The 18506-nt window shown below is 61.7% G+C and overlaps 2 protein-coding genes across 3 annotated transcripts; one reads left to right on the top strand and one right to left on the bottom strand.

Annotated features, from left to right (window-relative positions):
* Positions 1-600: 600 nt before the first annotated feature.
* Positions 601-14472, bottom strand: POLRMT (RNA polymerase mitochondrial). Its single transcript, XM_061466676.1, has 21 exons — positions 14406-14472; positions 13774-13866; positions 12649-13283; positions 12221-12351; positions 10743-10929; positions 10084-10233; positions 9766-9933; positions 9273-9443; positions 8583-8822; positions 7581-8360; positions 7015-7137; positions 5230-5352; positions 4211-4390; positions 3437-3523; positions 3073-3186; positions 2482-2531; positions 2120-2218; positions 1756-1828; positions 1549-1631; positions 1367-1437; positions 601-764 (listed from the first exon to the last, which is right to left on the bottom strand). The coding sequence occupies exons 1-21, from the start codon at positions 14455-14457 to the stop codon at positions 715-717; spliced, it is 3660 nt and encodes a 1219-aa protein (XP_061322660.1). The 5' UTR covers positions 14458-14472; the 3' UTR covers positions 601-714.
* Positions 14473-15067: 595 nt separating this feature from the next.
* On the top strand, positions 15068-18171 carry FGF22 (fibroblast growth factor 22). Of its 2 annotated transcripts, none has more exons than XM_061466643.1 (3): positions 15068-15315; positions 17504-17607; positions 17858-18171. In XM_061466643.1, exons 1-3 carry the CDS (start codon positions 15078-15080, stop codon positions 18047-18049), a joined length of 534 nt encoding a protein of 177 aa, XP_061322627.1. In that variant the 5' UTR covers positions 15068-15077; the 3' UTR covers positions 18050-18171. The 2 variants fall into 2 exon arrangements, with proteins under 2 accessions (XP_061322627.1, XP_061322626.1); XM_061466642.1 differs by having other exon boundaries at positions 17855-18171.
* Positions 18172-18506: the final 335 nt, after the last annotated feature.

Genomic DNA, 18506 nt, shown 5'->3' with positions numbered 1-18506 from the left:
CAGGCTGCAAAGCGGAGCCTATGGGCTGAGCCAAACACACATCCTAAACACGCAGCCCTGGGGTGAAGAGGGCTGGAAATGCAGCCCCTGCACCTACACCAGCTGCAGTGTGGGTCCTCCGGGAGGAACTGAAGGCCAAGCGGGCAGCAGAACAGCAGCAGGCTGGGCACGTGAGCCCCACATCCCCAGGACCACAGCGTGAGGGCCCAGGGCTTCAGATGCCAAGAAGGACCCAGGTCCCAGCTGCTATTTCAAAACCCAGTTTATTTACAGTATCCTAAACCTGCACCCCTCCGAGTGGTTTTCCCTGCCTGAGACCCCGGGAGCAGAAGCAAATCCCATCCCTGAAGATCAGGAGCCACAGAGGCTGTGCTACGGGAGAGCAGGGACAGCACCCAGCAGCAGCAGAGCCTGGAGGGCAGCACGCACCCCGTGGAGCTGAGGTCCTGCACCCTGCTGGTGGGGAGGGATGGATGGGGTGAGGGCACATCCCATCCACCAGCATCCACAGCAGAGAGGTGGGGACCTGGGACACAGGCGGAGACTCTGTCCCTCTGTAGCTGCTCGTTGCAGTCCCCATGTGCCCCAGCCTCGGTGCTGGCAGCTGGACCCACATTCCCCATGAGATGCAGGACAGAGGAGCCCTGGGGGCCAGTGCCTACCGCAGCCTCTGAGGCAGCCCGGGCAGAGCAGGGCCCCGCTGGCTGCTGGGGCTCAGCTGAAGAAATAGGTGGAATCCATCACGTTCTCCAGGTTGAATTCACCTGAGGGAAGGAGGGAGAGGAGAGCTCAGAGGGGAGAGAAGCTGCCCCAAGCCCTGCCTCATGAAACCAGCTTAGATGCAGAGGGGAGGTCAAGAGAGATTTGGAAGGCTTCAGGAGCTGCCACCCCTCCCAATGGATCTGGGAGCAGCGGCCTCCTCCGCCTTGCAAAGGCCCAACAAAGGTTGGCCAGATGGTCTGGCAAACACAGAGCCCAGAGATTAGAAGAGTTAAACTAATTGCCTCAATCCCATTGCATGTGTATCATCTAGATCCTGGCAATTACCATGCCAAGGGCCTCCCTCCCATCTCCAGGCAAATGCCTCCTGCTTGGAAACAGATGGGAGAGGAACAAGATGGGGATGGGATGAGCTGGCTCAGCCTGGGGTAAAGCCCAGGGGAAGGCAGGGATGGCTCCCAGAGCTGCTGCAGGCTCTGCCCCATGGCTCTGCAGCGCAGCACAGGCAGGAACACCCATCTCGGGGGACAGCTTTAGTGCTGTGTCCAGCTTCAGACACCCCATGAGCTCAGTGACTTTGGGGGCCAAATCTCCATCTCACTCCCTTTGTCTCCAAGCCACCCCTGGTCCTGTCCCATGCTCCTACCTGTCTTGGGGACATTCGACAGCTGCTCCATCAGTTTCTTCTGCCAGGGGGCTGTGGTCTCTCCACCAGGGCTAGATGAACCAGAAGGAAAGGAAATGAGCATGGGAACAGGATTTGGCTCTTCCAACCCATGCACAGGCCGCCTGTACCACAGCAGCCCTGGGCAGGGACTGAGGGAATACCTGCAGTACTTCTCCAGCATGAACTCAGACAGATCCTGCAGGATCTTCTCGCTGTGTAGAGCCACAAACTGCTGCCGACAAACCTGCAACCACCAGCAAGCTGGGTCAATCCACCAGCCCCTGGAGCAAAGCCCAGGGGAGGGAAGGGCTGGGGTGTGCCCAGAGGATGGATCAGCAGGATCCCAGCTCCCGAGGATCCGCTTGTACCTGGTTCATCACGTCCACGGTGACTGCGTGAGTCCAGTAGCAATCATGGACCGAGACGAAGGTCAGGCCCAGCCTGGGAGGCAGCAGAAGGTGCCATAAGTGGTGCTGAGAGCCCCCCCTGCCACATCCCCTGCCCCACCGAGGTCTTTGTGCTGGGACGTGAGCAAGGACCACACAAGGGCTCCCTGCAACAGCACCTGCGCATCTTCAGGGACAGCAAACCCCCCCCCCAAACCCCCCTTTAGCTCTTCTCTGCCAGGAAACCCAAACAGCCACAACCAGGAAAACCTCTTTCCCCCACCACATGCAATGTTCTCCCAGGAAAGAGTGATCCTGGAGCCAGGGAAGAGCCCCAGCTCCCTACCTGAGGCAGTGCAGAGCTGTGAGCATCATGTGTGTGGAGTCCAGGGAGTGGATGAAGTTGGGTGGGAAGGCGTTCTTCTGCTTCACCGTGTCAGGCTTCCTGCAGCACAAAGCAGGAGAAGGGAGGAGCTGAGGCACTTCCAAGGCCAAAAATGAGCCCTGGGGTTGATAGGGACAGCCCTGCAGGGCCCCAGGGCCCTGCTGAAGCACAGGGCTCCACTCCTCAGCTGGTTTACTGCAGCTCAGGGCTGTTAACAGGAGCTTTGGCACTCAGTGGCAGGCTCCACTGATGGGAAGGCTTCGTCCCCAGAGCACAGACTGGGGCCAGCAGAGGCTCAGTCACAACCACAGGTTCATACTTACTGGTTGCTGTGGGTGCTTTTCACACTCAGGTGCTGCATGCTGCAGTTCAGCTGCAGGGAGAGAGAAAGGGGGTGAGCCCTCCCTCTGCACTGCCCCACACTCCTGCTCTGCTCTGCAGGGAACCCCCTTGGCTGCCATAAGGGACCCTTCCAGGGCATCCCAGTCTCCAGGCAGTCAGCAGTCCCCTCCTAGGGATGCTGCCAGGCATCCTGCACCCTTTTCCCAGCTGATTCACCCTGCGAGGGCTCCAGGAAGGGCTGCTGGAGGTGAGTGGCTGTGAGGGGAGATGTGAGTCAGAGCAGCAGCACGTGGGAGGCGAGAGCAGCGAGTCTGAATCACGAGAGCCCCGGGAAGGCTCCTGGGAGCAGGGAATGGGCCCGTGCCTCAGCTGCCTGAGTGGGATGGGAGCAGCAGCGCTTCCTCAGCAGCCCCCACCCGCTCCAAGCTCTGCAGGGAGGCTGCAGGATGTGCCTGCACCCACAGATCCACCCTGATGGAGAGCCGCTGGGCTTTAGCTTTCGGCTGTCCTTCCCCTGCTCCCCACCACGGCAGAGGAAGGGGTGGGCTGATTCCTGCACACCACACACTTACCACAGTGGGCCTGGAGCGGTAGTAGGGCTGCACGATGGGGAGACCCAGCGGTGTGACCCACTCCACCGTCTGGCCTGACTGGGCAATGAGCTTGGCACTCTCTGTCAGCCAGTTCTGCAGCAGAAGGAGGTGGCTGGAGTTACTATGGGAGATCCCATCCCCTCCCAGCACAGGTGACCCTGACTCTGCCTCTGCCAGTCCAGTGCTTACAGGGGAGCTTGGCTCTGTACCAGGCACAATCCCACACCTCCATGCTGGGACCCAGAAGAACCATCTCTCCCCATGGAGCATCCCCTGCTCTACGTAGGGGTGGGCCAGCAAAGAAGAAAAGGCAGGAAGAGAGAAGAGGCAGCAGGCACCATACCTGGATATCTCGAGTCGCTGAGAACATCTCCTTGATGCTGTTGAACACTTGCCTTACGAGGTAGTGAGACGCTTCCCACAAGTACTCCTGCAGAGACCAGAGGCAGAGTGAGGGGTCAGGCACAGGCAGCAAAAGACGTGGAGCAAAGTGATGGGTAAGCTAAAAGAGCATCTGCCTCAAAATTGCCTCCATCCAAACCATGTTAAGCCTTGAGCTGCTGCAGGCAGCTGGCTGGGGGCAGTGCTGGAGGGAGGCTCTGATCAGCACTTCAGATGGCTCCTTGTCCAAGGACAGGCTGATGTGTGTGACATCCCAGGATGAGCAGGAGGCTCTCGCTGCCACATCTGTCCCTGCAGCGTTAACACGGCAGCAGAAACACTCCCAGCACCACCGTGCCACAGCAAAGCACCCATTCAGCAAGGACTCACAGTGGGGTCACACAACAAGAAACAGGCGTCAGGGAGGAAGAAGCCTCCAAGAGCTCTGCTAGAGATGAGGGCCACTTCCAGATGGAAGAGCACAGCCACAGACCTTGCTGTGGATCTGAAACCCCACGAGGCTCTCATGCCACCAAGCTGGGCCCCGGAAGGATGAATGGGAGAATCCCTGCCCACCCACCAGTGCCAGCACGCAGCTCTCCTGCAGGCTGGAGGATGCGGGGCTCAGTCCTGCACATCCCTCTCTTAGCTGAGGTTTGGGGGGGGTGGTGGTGTGAAGAGAGAACCCCCCCCAGTGCAGGGGCTGAGAGCTGAGCCCAGGCTGCTCCAGTGGTACCTCGGGGAAGTCATCGATCTCCTTGAGCCTCTTCTCCATCTGCAGGCGGCCGCCGTAGCGGGTGACCCCATAGACCACGGTCATCACGGTCTGCTTCACCACCTTACGGCTGATGAAGCCCTGCAGCACCTGAGCGATCTTCACCCCATGCTCAGCATCCTTCCTCCGGAACTCCTCCACCTGAGGAAGGCAGAGCCCCCAGGTCAGCCCCACGGCAAGCAGCGCTGGCCTGAGCCAGGGCCACCAGGAACCCTGCAGCCCGTTGTCACCAGGCTGGCTTAAGCAGAGAGCATCTGCAGATGGGATGAGGAGCACCTGCATCTCAGAGATAAGGCCACAGAACCTTCCACTGCTGCCTCAGCAGTGTCACTTGGCTGCTGGTGCCGGACACCCCAAGGACACAGCATCAGGACTCAGGTTTTCCTGCCTCAGCCACCCCCCATGAGAAGTCAGAGGAAAACGTGCTCCTCCTGCCCTCTGCTGCTGGGATAAAGCATGCTGAGACCGGGAAGGGAGAACCAGGGGGTTCAATGCCAGTTGAACGAGCCTGGTAGATCCCAACACGCATCCCAGCAGGCTCCTTTCACATCATGTCTTGCCAAGAAAGCTGAAGACTTCGCAGCAGTGCCAAGGGCTGAATCCCTCCCCACTCCCTCCTACCCAGCTCAAACGAAGGAAATCCCATAACCCGTGGGCTAGTTGTGACCAAGAGATGAGGAACATCCTCTGCTCTCTTCCACTTCTTTACCCTAACTCTCATAGACTTCATTGAGGAAAAGTGAAGACAGCAGAAATCCAAGGGATGTCTCATGGCCACCTCTATGATCTCCAGCCTGATCCCCACTGCAGTGATTCCCATGTGGAGAGGGAGAGCTGCCCCTGACCCAGCTCATGCTTTCCCAGCCCTCTGTCCACCGCTCTTATCCCACCCTTTCTCTTTGGGAGCTGAAGGGACCGCTGGGCATCAGCAGCAAGAGGCAGGTCCTAGGACACCTCCTCGTGTCCCCAACGTGTCTCACCTGCTGGGCCACCGCGCTGTAGACATCCTGGGGCGCATCGCAGGGCATCAGATTGACCGAGATGGCACCAATAAGGTCCCGGCCAAGAGCTGCGTAGTGCTGGAGCCCATTGCAGGAGCCATCCTGCGGGTGGAAGCAAGGTGGCAGGGTGTGGATGGAGCACAGACAACCTCCTGAGCCAAGGGCATTGCTGTCCTCCCTCCTCTCTCCAGCCGGGTTTGCAGCTGGCCCAGGAAACAGCAGTTTCCATCTTCCTTCTGGCCAGTTCTGACTGGGTCTCAGCCCTAACTGCTGCTGCCTGTGAGGCTCGAAACCAGAAACCCTCCCAGCATGCTGCCCCCTCTGTGGGTTTCCAAAGACATCAGAGCTCTGTGGCAACCCTGAAAGGCAGGGCATGTGGAAAACAACAGATCTGTTGGTTTCAGATGCTAAAAGAAGCCCCAAGAGCCTCAGAAAACCCAGGAGGAGGCGAGCATCGCTCAGTGAGCCACAGCTGACCATGATCCTTCTGACAGAACCCAGCCCTGGCTCAGAGCTGCAGTTAGGGACACACTGAGCCATCCATCACAGCAACTGCCTTGACAGTCCTCCTGGACCCAGATGAGATAGACAGGACCTGCACAATGGAATGGGAAGGTCCTGCTGCTCCCCAGACAGCACCAAACAGAAGACCTGCTGCTGCTTTGGACCGGCCCTGCTCCTCCTGTGCCTGGTCCAGGGGAGCTGCCAGCAGGATCAAACCCTCTTCTCCTCTTCCCCTCCTCCCCACAGCCTGCAGTGCAGCAAGTTGCAGAGCTGAGCACTGGGAGTGCTCGGGCACCAGCCCTGTGGTGCCGCAGCAGAGGAGCTGCCTCTGCTAACCCAGTGCTGATGACTCAGGTGGAAAGAGGCTGAGGTGTCCTCCACAAGAAGTCCTTGCTTCGGTTTGATTAACACCCCCTCGGCTGCTCTCTTGATCTCTTGTTGTCATAACAGTATCAGTTGAGACTGTCTCAGACATATTCCAGACCATTGCTGCTGGCAGAATACAGCCCCCTTCATCATCCCCCCCCCTGCTTCGTTATGGCCATCTGATCTAATGAGATAAATGAGTAAACCTCTCCCTAGGAAAACAATTCATCACTGCCTGCCATGGAGCAAGGGGATTTATCAGTGTGGACAGATAGCTGGCTGGGCACTGGCTGCAGAGCTGCTGGGAGAGGCCTGAGTGCTGGTTAAGGCTCCTCTGTCCTGCTAGGAAGGACAAACACCTTCCAACAGCGCCTGCACTCATCCTGCTCAGAGCGTGGGCACAGCTGACATCGAGCAGGGACAGGGCACAGGGTGACAGCCACGGCACTGACTCAGCTCTGTCCCCATGCCCTTCTCCAGAGGTCCACACCTCCCAGCTGTAACTTCAGCCTCCGAATGGAAGCAGAGACCCCCAAAGCCTCAGCGCAGCCCCAAGCACATCAGAGGCAGGAGCTGCCACAGACCTCACCTCATCCCACCCCCACGGGGCCAGGCTGGCTTCCAGCCCTCACCCTGTGGCTGGAGAAGGTGACACTGGCCCAGCCCTCTCGCAGACAGGCTCTGCTCCAGCCACAGGAAGCCAAAGCAGCACTCGCCTGGCTCACTACTGCCTGCCTGCAGCAGCGAGTTCCTGGACTTCTCCAGCCCAGCTGCCTCCAGACTGTGCTCCCATCCTTAGGGAAGCCTGGCCATGGTGTAGGTAACGCAGCACTGGAGACCTGGATGCTTCCACACTACCCATTTCCCTCTGCCAGCCCAGCCAAGCAGATCTACCTGGTGAATTGGGAAGTGGGAGATGTAGGCTGCGGGATCCGGGGACCTCGAGGCTTTGGCGATTTCCATACAGCAGGCCAAGGCTTGCCAGGGCTCATCCGTGTTCATCCACCACTTCCTGCCCTGGAAAGAGGAAAGCACACGTTGGCAGGAGCAGGCAGTGCTCCTGTGGCACCCCAAAGCGAAAGCAGGAGCCCCTGCGTTCCCAGCACATACTGGTCCAGGCACCTCCTCCGCTTCCCAAATATTTCCTCCTGTTTTCATATAGGAACGTGTTATTTAGGGAACCCTGCAACGCTTTGTTTCCCTTTTTCCTCTCAAAGCGGTACCTTTCCAACCGTCTTTGTTTCAAAACCAATCTCATTTCCATTCTACTGTCCTCTCTGAAAGGAATGGCTGGGTCTCCTCTGAAACTAAGGAGCACACTGATCCCTTTTTCCCTTAGCGCATTTAGGTAATTCCCATTCAGGCTCCAACACAGACAAACTTCCCTGCTTCCCAGGTGAAGGGGAAGGCTCCAGCCTGCCAGGGCTCCCACCACTCCACCCCAAGAGCTCCCCGTGTACCGTGAGCGGGTGGTCAGCCGAGTCCAGGATCTCCTCCATGATCTCATTGGCGTACTCCAGGCGCTCCTGCAAAGGGTTCTTCTTCTTCAGCCCCGTGAGGTTGATGAGGTGAATCTTAAGCCAGTCCAGACCCTTGGGCCCTAGGGGTCTTCCCTCTGCAAAGAGCAGGATGGCCCGGATGACATCGTTCCCGAGGTGGTTGAAATAAGGTGGGCAAGGGTAAGTCCTGCCTCGGAAGTCCATGTTGTGAGGAAACCAGAACACCCTGTCCCTGACGTAGTTGGCGATGGAGAGCTTGTAGAGCGCGTCCATGCGCAAGCTGTGCATTTCGGCTGCCTTCTTCTTGCACAGCAACAGCTCGTGCTTCTGGGCCTTGTCCAAGGCAGAGGGATTGCTGGGAGCAGCGGGAGGCTTGGGGGCCTCGGAGAGGGGCGGGGGGATGTCCAGCTTCTCGTTGCCTTTGTCGTTGAAGATGGAGATGATGATATCCAACACGGGCTGGTTGATCTTCCAGGCGCAGTTGCCCAGCTGGTTGAGGGCATCCAGCACGGGGTGGAGGTTCACCAGAGGACACTGCTCCAGGAGCAGCTGGTGCTGGATGGCCCCGTCCACAAAGCGCATCAGGTTGGTGTCGTTGAGGAAAAAGGCCCCAAAATGGGGGGAGGTCCAAGGCACTGGGGGGCACAGCATGGGGATGGCGGAGGAGTTAAAAGTCAGCATGGTCTCTGCAGCGTCGGACATGATCTGACAGAAGATGGGATGGGGCTTTATCAGCCCAACCTGAAGAGACGAATCAGAGAGGTGAAGGTGAGGGCTCTGGAAGAGCTTGTGGCCAGTCAGCCACGATGTAAGGAGCAGCTAAAGACACTGCACGGAACCAGGGGCTCCTCAAAGCATCCCTAAGCAGGAAAGGCAGCAGGGAGGGACAAGGGCCTTTGCAAAGGCCTGGTTCCAATGCAGAGCTGACCTGCACAGCCCGAGAGACCCCAGCATGAGGCTCACCTGACAACTGCTGCGGAAGGAGTAGATGTGGTAGAGGGCAGGGATGAGCCTGGGCTCCAGGCGAGGGCTCAGGATGTTCCTGGGCATCTTGACAGCCTGCACCAGCAGCTCCAGCATGTGCATGCCCAGGCGCATGAGGAGCACATAGGACCAGCTGCTGTCCTTCAGGCTCAGGGAAGGCCCAAAGCCTGTTTCTGCCACCAGCTTCTCCCAGTATTCCCGTGGCAAGTACTTGGCAGGCTGGGAGGTGGAAGGAGAAAACTGGGTCAAGCAGAGGGACCAGGCATGCTGCTGCTGGGGGTGGTGCTGGATGGGATCTATGTGGCTTGGAGAAGGACCCTCCTGTCTGTGTGCCCCTATGAGGTCCTCCCTGCCACAGGCATTGGGGGCAGGACTGTTGATGTGACTGGGACAAGCCCAGCAGTGAGAATCTGCTGCTGCTGCAGGCCAGGCCAGTGGCACTGCACATCCCTTCCTCTCACCAATCCCTGTGCTCACATCTCACCCCCACACACCACCCCCTGCCCTGCCAAGCACTAAACGGGGCCTTACTGGTTCTGGTGGCCTCTGCAGCAGCAAGTTCCCAGAACCCAGACCTTGTGCTTGTGACGGGGTGGACAAACTGCTTTGTCCCATCTCTGCTCTGCTGCTGCAAGGCCACAGGCCCCCTCCTGTCCCAGGCATGCCTACCTGGCCGTCCTTTGCCAGCAGCTGGATGTAGCCCTCATAGACCACCCGCATCTTCTCCAGCTGACCACTGCACAGCTTCCTCCGGGTGATGTATCTGTCGTAGACTTTGGAGCCCAGCTCCTTGGCCAAGACAGCCAGGGATTCTCCTTGTGGAGACAGGGTGTTGAGCATCTGAGAAAGGGGAAGGCAAAGAGGGTCTTGAGGAGGGAGGAGCAGAAAGATGGAGCAGAGAGACAAACCCCCTGTGCAGGGAGCATGGGAAGATGCCCATTCCCATGGTGCTGAGCAGAGGATAAGGAAGGAAACATGGCCAGGACAGAGCAGGGGCTCCAGTGGCTGCTCAGCACAGGGAGCAGAGCCTGTACCTAACAACCTGGGCAGGCTCATATCCTGATTCCGCTGGCCCAAGAAGGACAACAGTGCTTTGCAGCAGCCCTTTGGCCATCCAAGCACCCTGTTCCTGCAGCTCTGCGAGGGCAGGGCAGGGTCCTACCTGGAGCATGATGCCCACGTACTCCTCCTCCGGCAGCAGGCACAGGTAGGGGTACAGCACGTTGTACCTCGATGCTGTCTTGAGCTTGGCCATGTTGTGCTTTGACTTCTGCAGGGCCTGGAGGATGGAGTCGTGCCACTGGGAACGGAGGGTGGCCAGGAGCTTGCGCTGCACAGGAACAGGAGTAAGGCTGAACTGCTGTGATGAGAGTGCCACCAGGAAGCTGTCCCCCTCCTCAGGCCACCTCCCAAGGTGCTGAGGGCTGGCCTGTCCCCCCTTCCCTCCTGACCTGCAGCCCCATCACTCCCTGAGCTTTACCGCTTTAATGGCTTGTGGGGTCAGAGGTTTGCTTGACTCCACCGACTCGATGGTTATGGTGTTGTTCATCTCCAGCTCCAGCTGCTTCTGAAAGCACTCCTGCAGCTCCTGCACAGAGAAATCCAGCTTGGGGTACGGCACCATCTTCTCCTGCAACCAGAGCGAACCAGTAAGTGCCAAAAGCCAGAGGGAGAATCATAGAATCACAGTTAGGATTGGAAAGGACCTTAAGATCATCCAGTTCCAACCCCCCTGCCTTGGGCAGGGACACCTCACACTAAACCATCTCACCCAAGGCTCTGTCCAGCCTGGTCTTGAACACTGCCAGGGATGGAGCATTTACAACCTCCCTGGGCAACCCATTCCAGTGCTTCACCACCCTTAAAGAACTTCCTCCTTATATCCAATCTAAGCTTGCCCTGTTTAGGTTTGAACCCATTACCCCTTGTCCTGTCACTGTAGTCCCTAATGAAGAGTCCCTCCCCAGCATCCCTACAGACCCCTAAAGAGAAGACGGCTCATTCCCCCAGCTCCCCTGCCAGAGGCACGTGGGACAAGGCCCCTCTGAAGGCACCTTCCTGGCACCCAGAGGTCCACAGGTCTGAGGCCTCAGGGAGCCTGGAGCACCCTGCAGAGACACCCTGAGCTCCGGGGCTTACCCTGGAGTAGAAGTCCTGGAGCAGAGAAGACTTGCAGGTCTCTGGGCTGGGTGCAGGGGGCAGCTGGTAGTTGGGTTGGACCATCCTGACGGCCTTCAGCACCTTCTCCTTCTCATCCTCCTCAAACAGGCACTTCTGGAAGAGCTCATCCACATGGAAGCCATCGTGCTGCAGCTGCTGCATGCACCTGAGGAGGGGTGGATCAAACAGGTCAGAGCTTTCTCAAGGGACTGTGCACAGAAAGGAGCATGTCACAGGGCAGGGAACAAGGGGTTTAAGCAGAGGACCAAGCATGAAGGACACAGATGGGGCTTGCCCTTTGGAGGATCCAAGAGCCTCGACCGTATCAGGCTTTTCCTTCCTCATATGCGCCCTGAGCAGCATCACCCAGACCCACGATGGGATGAAGAGCCCCCCCATCCCAAACCCCTGGCACCCACAAAAGCAAAACCCTCTCCCAACGCAGGGCCTGAGGGGGAGCACCCCCCAAGAATGAGCTCTGAGCACAGGGCAGGAGACTGAACCCCAGCCCCAACCCATGCCAGGAGGGCTGGGGAGGCCTCTCCATGCTGGGTGCTTCCCAGCAGCTTTCCTCTGTGCCAGCTGCAGGAGGGTGCAGCTTCTTCACACTCACTGGGAAGGCTCTTGGCAGGGCTGGGGAGCAGGATGTGCCCCATGCACTTGCCCTGGGATGCCTCTTCCCTTCCCCTACACACTCCTCAAAGCATGTTCCATGCAATAACCGGTGCCTGATGGAGCTGCTGGCTCCCTGCAGCAAAAGGGGCATAACTGGGACACCCACCCAAGGCTGATGCCTCAGTGCTCCAGGAGCACCACTGCAGGGCACGCTGGCAGCAGGATGCTGTCCTGCAGGAACATGGGAGCTCTCCCTGCTCCCCACCCAGGCAGGAGCCAGCTCTTGGGAGCTGCCTCCAGCCTGTCCCCACAAGGTCACCAGCCTCAGGTTACAGCAACCAAACCATCCACCCTCCACTGAGCTTTCATCTTCGTGCTCAATGGGGAGGCTGAGCAGGAAGATGCAAGTTCCTTCACCCCCAAAGAGCCCTCAAGGCTCCCCCTCCAGCCTCAGCCAACAGGAAGGAACCCATGGGGCTGGGCACAGCTTGGGCACTGTGGTTCATGCACCCAGCCTGGGGGCCAGGGCAGGGCTGCAACGGGAACAGTAGCTGGAAGCTCCCTTCCCTGCAGCCCCCATGGCTGCTGGGGGGGGGCAGAATCCCCTCCTGCACCATCTCCCAGTGCCCAGCCCCACAGAGGATGCTGTGGGATGACATCCTCCCGGATCTGAGGGGCAGCAAGAGCCCAGAGCCCCAGCCGAGCCCATGCTGGGTGACACTGGAGGAAGGACAGGGACAGTGGCACCAGCCAGGCCCCCATGGGAGCAGAGCAGCAGGCCCCCTCTCCCAGGCTCTCAGCACCCTGGGCCACACCAGGGGAAGGAAGCAGAACCACGTTACCTCCAGACGGCTTTGACGCAGAAGGGGTTCCGACCCATGCACTCCAGTGCTGCTGCGTAGGAATCCAGGTTGGGCCGGAGCCCAGCAGATTCCAGCATGGAAAACAGGGAGTTGATGCGCTGCAGACAGCCCTGGGGAGGAGAAGGGAACGGTGCTGTGGATACAGGCACCAGCAGCCCCACATCCCTCTGCTCCTGTTCAAATCCAGCCCCATCTATCCTGCCCCAGCCCCTCAAAGCCACCTCATGGGGATCAGCGGCCTCATACCAGCTCCAGCCCTCTCTGCAGAAGCTTGGCACCCGTGCTGAAGGCAGATGTGACACAGCTCAAACTGTGACCACAGCTTGTACGAGCACAAAGCTCTTCCTCCTGAGCCCTGTCCCCCCCACCCAAGACACCCAGAAACCCACAGAGCAACAGGTCAGTACCTTTCTTGCCCAGCTCCGCATCACGATGTTGTACGCGCTGACATTCAACACCTTTCTCTTTGACCGGGACCTGTGGTACATGAGGAGGAGCCTCTCTGCTTCCTCTGGCTGCTGCAGGAACAGGAAGCACTCCAGGTTGGACTGGATGGTCTGCTGCAGGATCTTGACCTGGCTGCTCTCCTTGTCATCCAGCACCCTCTGGCCTGGCACCTTCACAGCCTCCTTCCCTGCTGCCACCGCGGGCTTCCCATGGGCATGGACACCGTGAGAGCCAGCATGGCCCTGGCTCCAACCTGCAACCGCTTTAGTCTTTGGGGTCTTCAGGCTCTTCTTGCCTTTACCTTTGCCTTTCACCTTGCCCTGGGCTTTGTCCTTGACCTCAGTCTCCAGAGCCACCTTGGAGGCAGCGACAGGCAACACCTGCTCCACCTTCAGCTGCTGGATGCGCGCCTCCTTCTTCAGCTTCTCAACCCAGCTGCTGGTCCTGGCCAGGCTCTCCCCTCCTTCCTTGGGAGCCACCACCTCCTGCAGCGGGTCCTGGCACTTGGCATCACCCAGCAGGGCCAGCTCCACTTTGCTGACCGTCACCTCTGGACCATTGGTGGCTTGGAGCTGCTTCACCCGAGCTTTCAGCACTGCCAGGGAACACAGAGGGGGGGATTAGTGAAGGGATGCAAAGCCTGAGCACAGGCTCTGTCCTACTCCAGGGACCTTGGGAGCACCCAGGAACACGCTCAGGAGAAGAGGCTCCACACCAGGACTTCTCCCCTCCTTGGCCAGCAAATGCCTGGATCACTGTGGTCCTAGCACCCACCCCAGGGACCGCAGCATCATCACTGCAATGACAGGACACCAGCACACGCTTGTCTGCTTCCCTGGGCCTCTCTGCAAGGACCTCACAGCCTCAGCCCAAAGCCAGAGCAGGTTCCAGGTCAGTCAGCAGGGCCCTTCCTGGGAGCAGGATGGGCCTGCAGGTCCCTAAGGACAGGGCAGAACGTGCTCAGGGTAAGCAGGACGCCCATGGGAAGCCCCACATCCTTGCTCAGGCTATTTCCCTTCCCGAATACGTTCTACCTGGAGGGGGAAGGCCCTGGGGGCACCCCCGGGCCGCTGCAGCTCTCCCACCTTGCAGCAGCTCGGTCCTCTCACAGGGAACGTTTCTCTTTGCCTTCTTGGCGCTGGCAGAGGAGTAGCTCCGGAGGATGCTCCATGGGATCCCTGCAGTGGGAAAACACCAAAACCCGGGGCTCAGAGGAGGCTTCACCCCTTCCAGCACTCCCTGCCCCACACCATGGCTGGGGACGGGGACAGGGCCCCCCCCCCCCCCGTTGGAGGTTGGGGGGCCGTAACCCCAGGGACGCCCCAAGCCCCAGCACCCCCGAGCAGGCCGATCCCAGCGCTGGGCCAGGCTCCAGAGACCCCCACGGCCGCCGCTGTTGCAATGACAGCGGCCCAGGGCCAAAAGACACCGGAGCCCCGCCTCACCGCAGGGCTCCGGGCACCGACCCCGTCCGGCTCCGCGCACCCGTGCCCGGGTCAGCCCTGCGGGAGCCCCCGCTCCGTCCCCAGGCCCCGGGGGAGGCCTGCGGGGCCGCTCAGCCCCGGAGAGGGAGAGCCCCCCCCCCCCGGTTCCCGTTTCCCGTTCCCGGTTCCCGTTTCCCGTTCCCGGTTCCCGTTTCCCTTTCCCTTTCCCGTTCCCGTTCCCGTTCCCGTTCCCGTTCCCGTTCCCGTTCCCGTTCCCGTTCCCCGCCGCTCACCGGCGCCCCGCAGGCGGCCCGGGCCCGGCAGCGCCGCCCGCAGCAGCGACATGCCCCGCCGCGCTACGCCGCCATGCCCCGCGCTCTGCGCAGCCGTGCCGCAAAGCACGTCGGGAGCCGTAGTTCCGCCAGCGGAGGACTACAACTCCCATGGTGCAGCGCGGCAGGGCAACTCGCCCGCCCCCCCCCCCCTCCCGTCCCGGCGGAAAGCGGAGGCCCCGACGGGACGGGAGCGAAGCCCCGCGGGGCCGGCGCTGGGACACGGCGCTTCCCCGGGTGCCAACCGGCACCGAGCTCCGCGCCCCAAGCGGACACCGCCCCCATGCCCGCGGCCCGCGCCTCTCCCCCAAACCTGCCCGAGGAGCCCGGCCCGGCCGCCGCAGAAGCCGGTGCGGACCGGAGCATGTACCACCCCCCGCCCCGGCGCCCCGCAACCGTAGGCGGGTGGCCCCGGCCGGGGCTAAAAGGCAGCCGTCGGGGTGCCGGGTGATGAATGGGAGCCCCCGCCCTTCGCCCCCACCCCTCGGCCCCGCCCCGCGCCATTGGCCCCCGCCCCGGCTCGCTTTGCTCCGCGCTCGGGCCGCCCGCGCCGTCGGGGCCGGTCGCGGCCGTGGCTATGGCCGCCCTCCCGCCGTCCCTCCGCGCCCCGCCGTCCGCCCGCCGCCCGCCGCTATGAGGCGCGGGGGCCCCGCCGCCCTCGCCGCTTGCCTCGCCGGGGCGTTCGCCGTGCTGGCGGGGCCGGGGTCTGGGTCGGGCAGCAGCGCCTGGGGCGGCCGGCGGCCCCCCCGCAGCTACGGCCACTTGGAGGGCGACGTGCGCTGGCGCCGGCTCTTCTCCGCCACCCGCTTCTTCCTGCGCATCGACGGCAGCGGCGGCGTGGAGGGGACGCGCTGGAGGGAGCGGCCGGGCAGTGAGTGCAGCCGGGGCGAGGCGGGGCGGGGTCCCGCCGCCCTCCCACCGGAGCCCAGAGCCCAGTCCCGGGGGGCTGCGGCAGAGGCGGCCGGAGCCGGGCACAGACGGGGCAGGGCCTGGACGGGGGCGCCTGTGACGGCGACGGGGCCCCGCTGTGCCCGGTGCCGGGGAGATGCCGCAGCTCCTCCAGTGACCGCGCGTCCCCCCTGTCCGTCCCCGCGGCCGTCGGGACACGATCGGCTCCTCCTGCACTCGCCCCCCCCCCCGGAGGGGTCCGGCTTCTGTCCCGCGTTGTTGGGGCGACGGAAAGCGCAAGGAGGGAATGAGAGGGGGGTACCCGGGCGGCGCGGGGTGGGGGGAATCCCTTGCCCTGCGGCACAGAGCGGGGGGGTTCTGATCATTCCCTGTAGCCGCTCTGGGCAGGATAAAGGCTGAAGAGGATGAGGAGGGATGGAGGACGATGTTGGTCTCAGCGCTGAGCATCCATGAGCGTGGTTTTGGGGAGAGGAGCTGCCCCATCGAGGGAATCACAGAGCATCCACTGCCCGCAGGGCTCCCGGTGGGCAGAGCCGGCAGCCCCTGGCGTGGCACAGGGGCACAGCACCCCCGGTGCCGTGGGGTCAGTTGCTGCAGGATCCCCACGGGCTGGTCCTCCTCATGGGGCCGGGCAGCACATCCGGGGGGGACGGGACGGGACAGAGGGAGCAAACGCTGAAGGATGTCGGCGCTGCCCAGACTGAGCTGCGATCCGGAGCCTGGGAACAAGCCGGCAGGATTAGGCCTTCCCCTGGGGCTGGGGCTGGGGCTGCTCCACCCCGCAGCCCTCGGGAGCGGCCGCGTGTGCCGGTGGGGAGAGGCTGATCCCAGGGTCCGGATCCTGCTTCCACCGGGGCCCCTCCGTGGTGACAGCGCCGTGGGTCCTGAGGGAATGCGGCACCTGCAGTGAGCGCCAGAGCTGCCAGCCCAGGCTCAGCACCCATGGTACCAGCCCGTTTTGGGTGCTGGGTTCTGGTCCCCGTTGACAGGGAGTAGGCACCGGGCTGACAGGGGGGTGCTGGATGGGGGTGATGGAGATGCCCGAGTGTTCCAGGGGGGACTGGCAGGGAGTTGGGATGTGGGGCAGGAATGATGCTGAGGATGGGAGCAGCATCCCCCAGCCCATGTCCCGCTGGCAGCAGCGGCTGCCCCTGTCACCCACCCAGCGCAGGATGAGGGAGCCACGGCTCAGGGAGCCCTCCTGCGGTGCCGGAGGCTGTTGGGAGCCCCAGACGGGAGCGCTGCCAGCACCAAGCACCCCAACACGTTCATTTGCCATGGGGCCTGGCAGGAGAAGCGGCCCCGGGCGCTCCCATGGGGCTCACTCTGCTTATCACTTGGGCTCTTGCTCTTCAGCCTTCACCATGGCTGCAGTGGGGCTCTGGGACTGGAGGGGTGAGACTGGGAGCCTGGTTCTGTCCTCCAGAACCAGGCACCGGGAAGCAAAGCGCCAGGGGCTATTTTGGGGACAGCACAAGTCCTTTGTTATAAATAGCAGCTCCAGACAGGGATCAGGTGGGGATGGAGTCACAGGCACTTGCTCAACCCTGCCCCATGGCTGCAGCTTGGCAATGGCTTCACTGAACCCTGCAGGTCCTGGTGGGTGCCAGGGGGTTGGTGCCTGGTGAAAGCCCCCACCCCGAGGTGCTGGAGCTGCCGTCTCATCCTCATCCAGTGGTGCCCATGGGCTGCACCTCACCCCTTGCCCGTGTCTCTGTCCACTGGAGCTCGGTTCTCCCCTTCCCACCGCAGCGTGTGCCCGGTGGGCAGCAGGGCAGGATGCGGTGCAGGAACCCAAAGGCCCTGCCGATGCTCTGGGTGTTTCCTGTGTCGGAGCTGCTGGTCCGACCGCATGCCTTTCCCATTAGCGGCTGTGCCGGGCACACACCAGGGCAGCCACAGCCCGGCTGCAGCCACCTCCCGGGCTCATCTCCACATCCTGCAGCACCATCGCATCCCTTCTGCCCACGGTGCCCGGTGCAGGGCCGTGTATCCGCACTGGTGCCACCAGCATCCACAGGCAGCACCGTCCCAGCCTCATCGGGCTCCTGGGAACCGGCTGGACCCTGGGGAGGAGAGGAGTAAAGATAGAATCCTCCCTGGATCAGAGGTTCCCAATCTCGGCTGAGCCCTCATTCCCTGTCCCACAGGCATCGTCGAGATCCGGTCAGTGCGTGTCGGCGTCGTGGCCATCCGTGCGGTGCACACCGGCTTCTACCTGGCCATGAACAAGCGGGGCAGGCTCTATGGGTCGGTAGGTCGGATGCTGTCTCCGGGGAGTGGGGTCGGAGGCACAGGGGGTCCCAAACCCACCGGGACCGGTGCCCAGGAGCAGGCTTTTGATTTCCTGTGCGCTGCCCCGCTCCCCATCAGGGGCTGCACCCACAGAGCATCCCCCAGGCACTGGTGTCCTGCTCTGCCCCTGGGCTCCATCCCACCGGAGCAGGGTGATGATGGGCGCCGAGCGCAGCCGCCGCTCACCCCCTTCCCTCTCCTGCCAGAAGGAATTCAGCCCCAACTGCAAGTTCATGGAGCGCATCGAGGAGAACGGCTACAACACGTACGCGGCGCTGCGCTGGCGGCACCGGGGCCGCCCCATGTTCCTCTCGCTCAATAGCAAGGGCAGGCCACAACGAGGGGGCAAGACGAGGCGGCAGCAGCTCTCCACGCACTTCCTGCCCATGCTCGTCGGCTGAGCCCGTCCCGGGGGAGAAAACTTGGGGGGGGGAAAGGGTGATTTTATTTATGTACAGATCTATTTTTATGTTATTTATTGGTTTGGTTTGGACGGATGCGGAAGGAAGATGCTCCAGATGCAGCCGTGCAGGGATGCGGCTCTTCCCTGCCCTCCCGTTGTGGCAGGGACCAGGCAGCCAGCTCTCTGCCACTGGCGTGTGTGTGTGTGTGTGTGCAAGGGCTGGGACGTGTCGGTGGGTTGTATTTGGCTCTTGTCCCGGCACTGGTGGCAATTAAAGCTGTGTTCATGGCATGGAACAGGCAGTGGGTGTTGGTGCTGTGAGGGTGGGTTTGGGTCCCCTGGGGTTGTGCCTGCATCCCCCAGCAGCATCCCTGCTGGACCCAGCTCCAAACACCCCCGGGAAGCACCAGTGATGGGTGTTCAGGGGCAGGAAGGATGGAGCAGGGAAAGAGCCT

This window comes from Pezoporus flaviventris, unplaced genomic scaffold, assembly GCF_033815535.1.
Source record: "Pezoporus flaviventris isolate CSIRO_AGI_PZ_B2104156 unplaced genomic scaffold, CSIRO_AGI_Pfla_v1 ptg000043l, whole genome shotgun sequence".
Lineage (NCBI taxonomy): Eukaryota > Metazoa > Chordata > Aves > Psittaciformes > Psittacidae > Pezoporus > Pezoporus flaviventris.
This window is presented reverse-complemented; position numbering and strand designations above follow the sequence as displayed.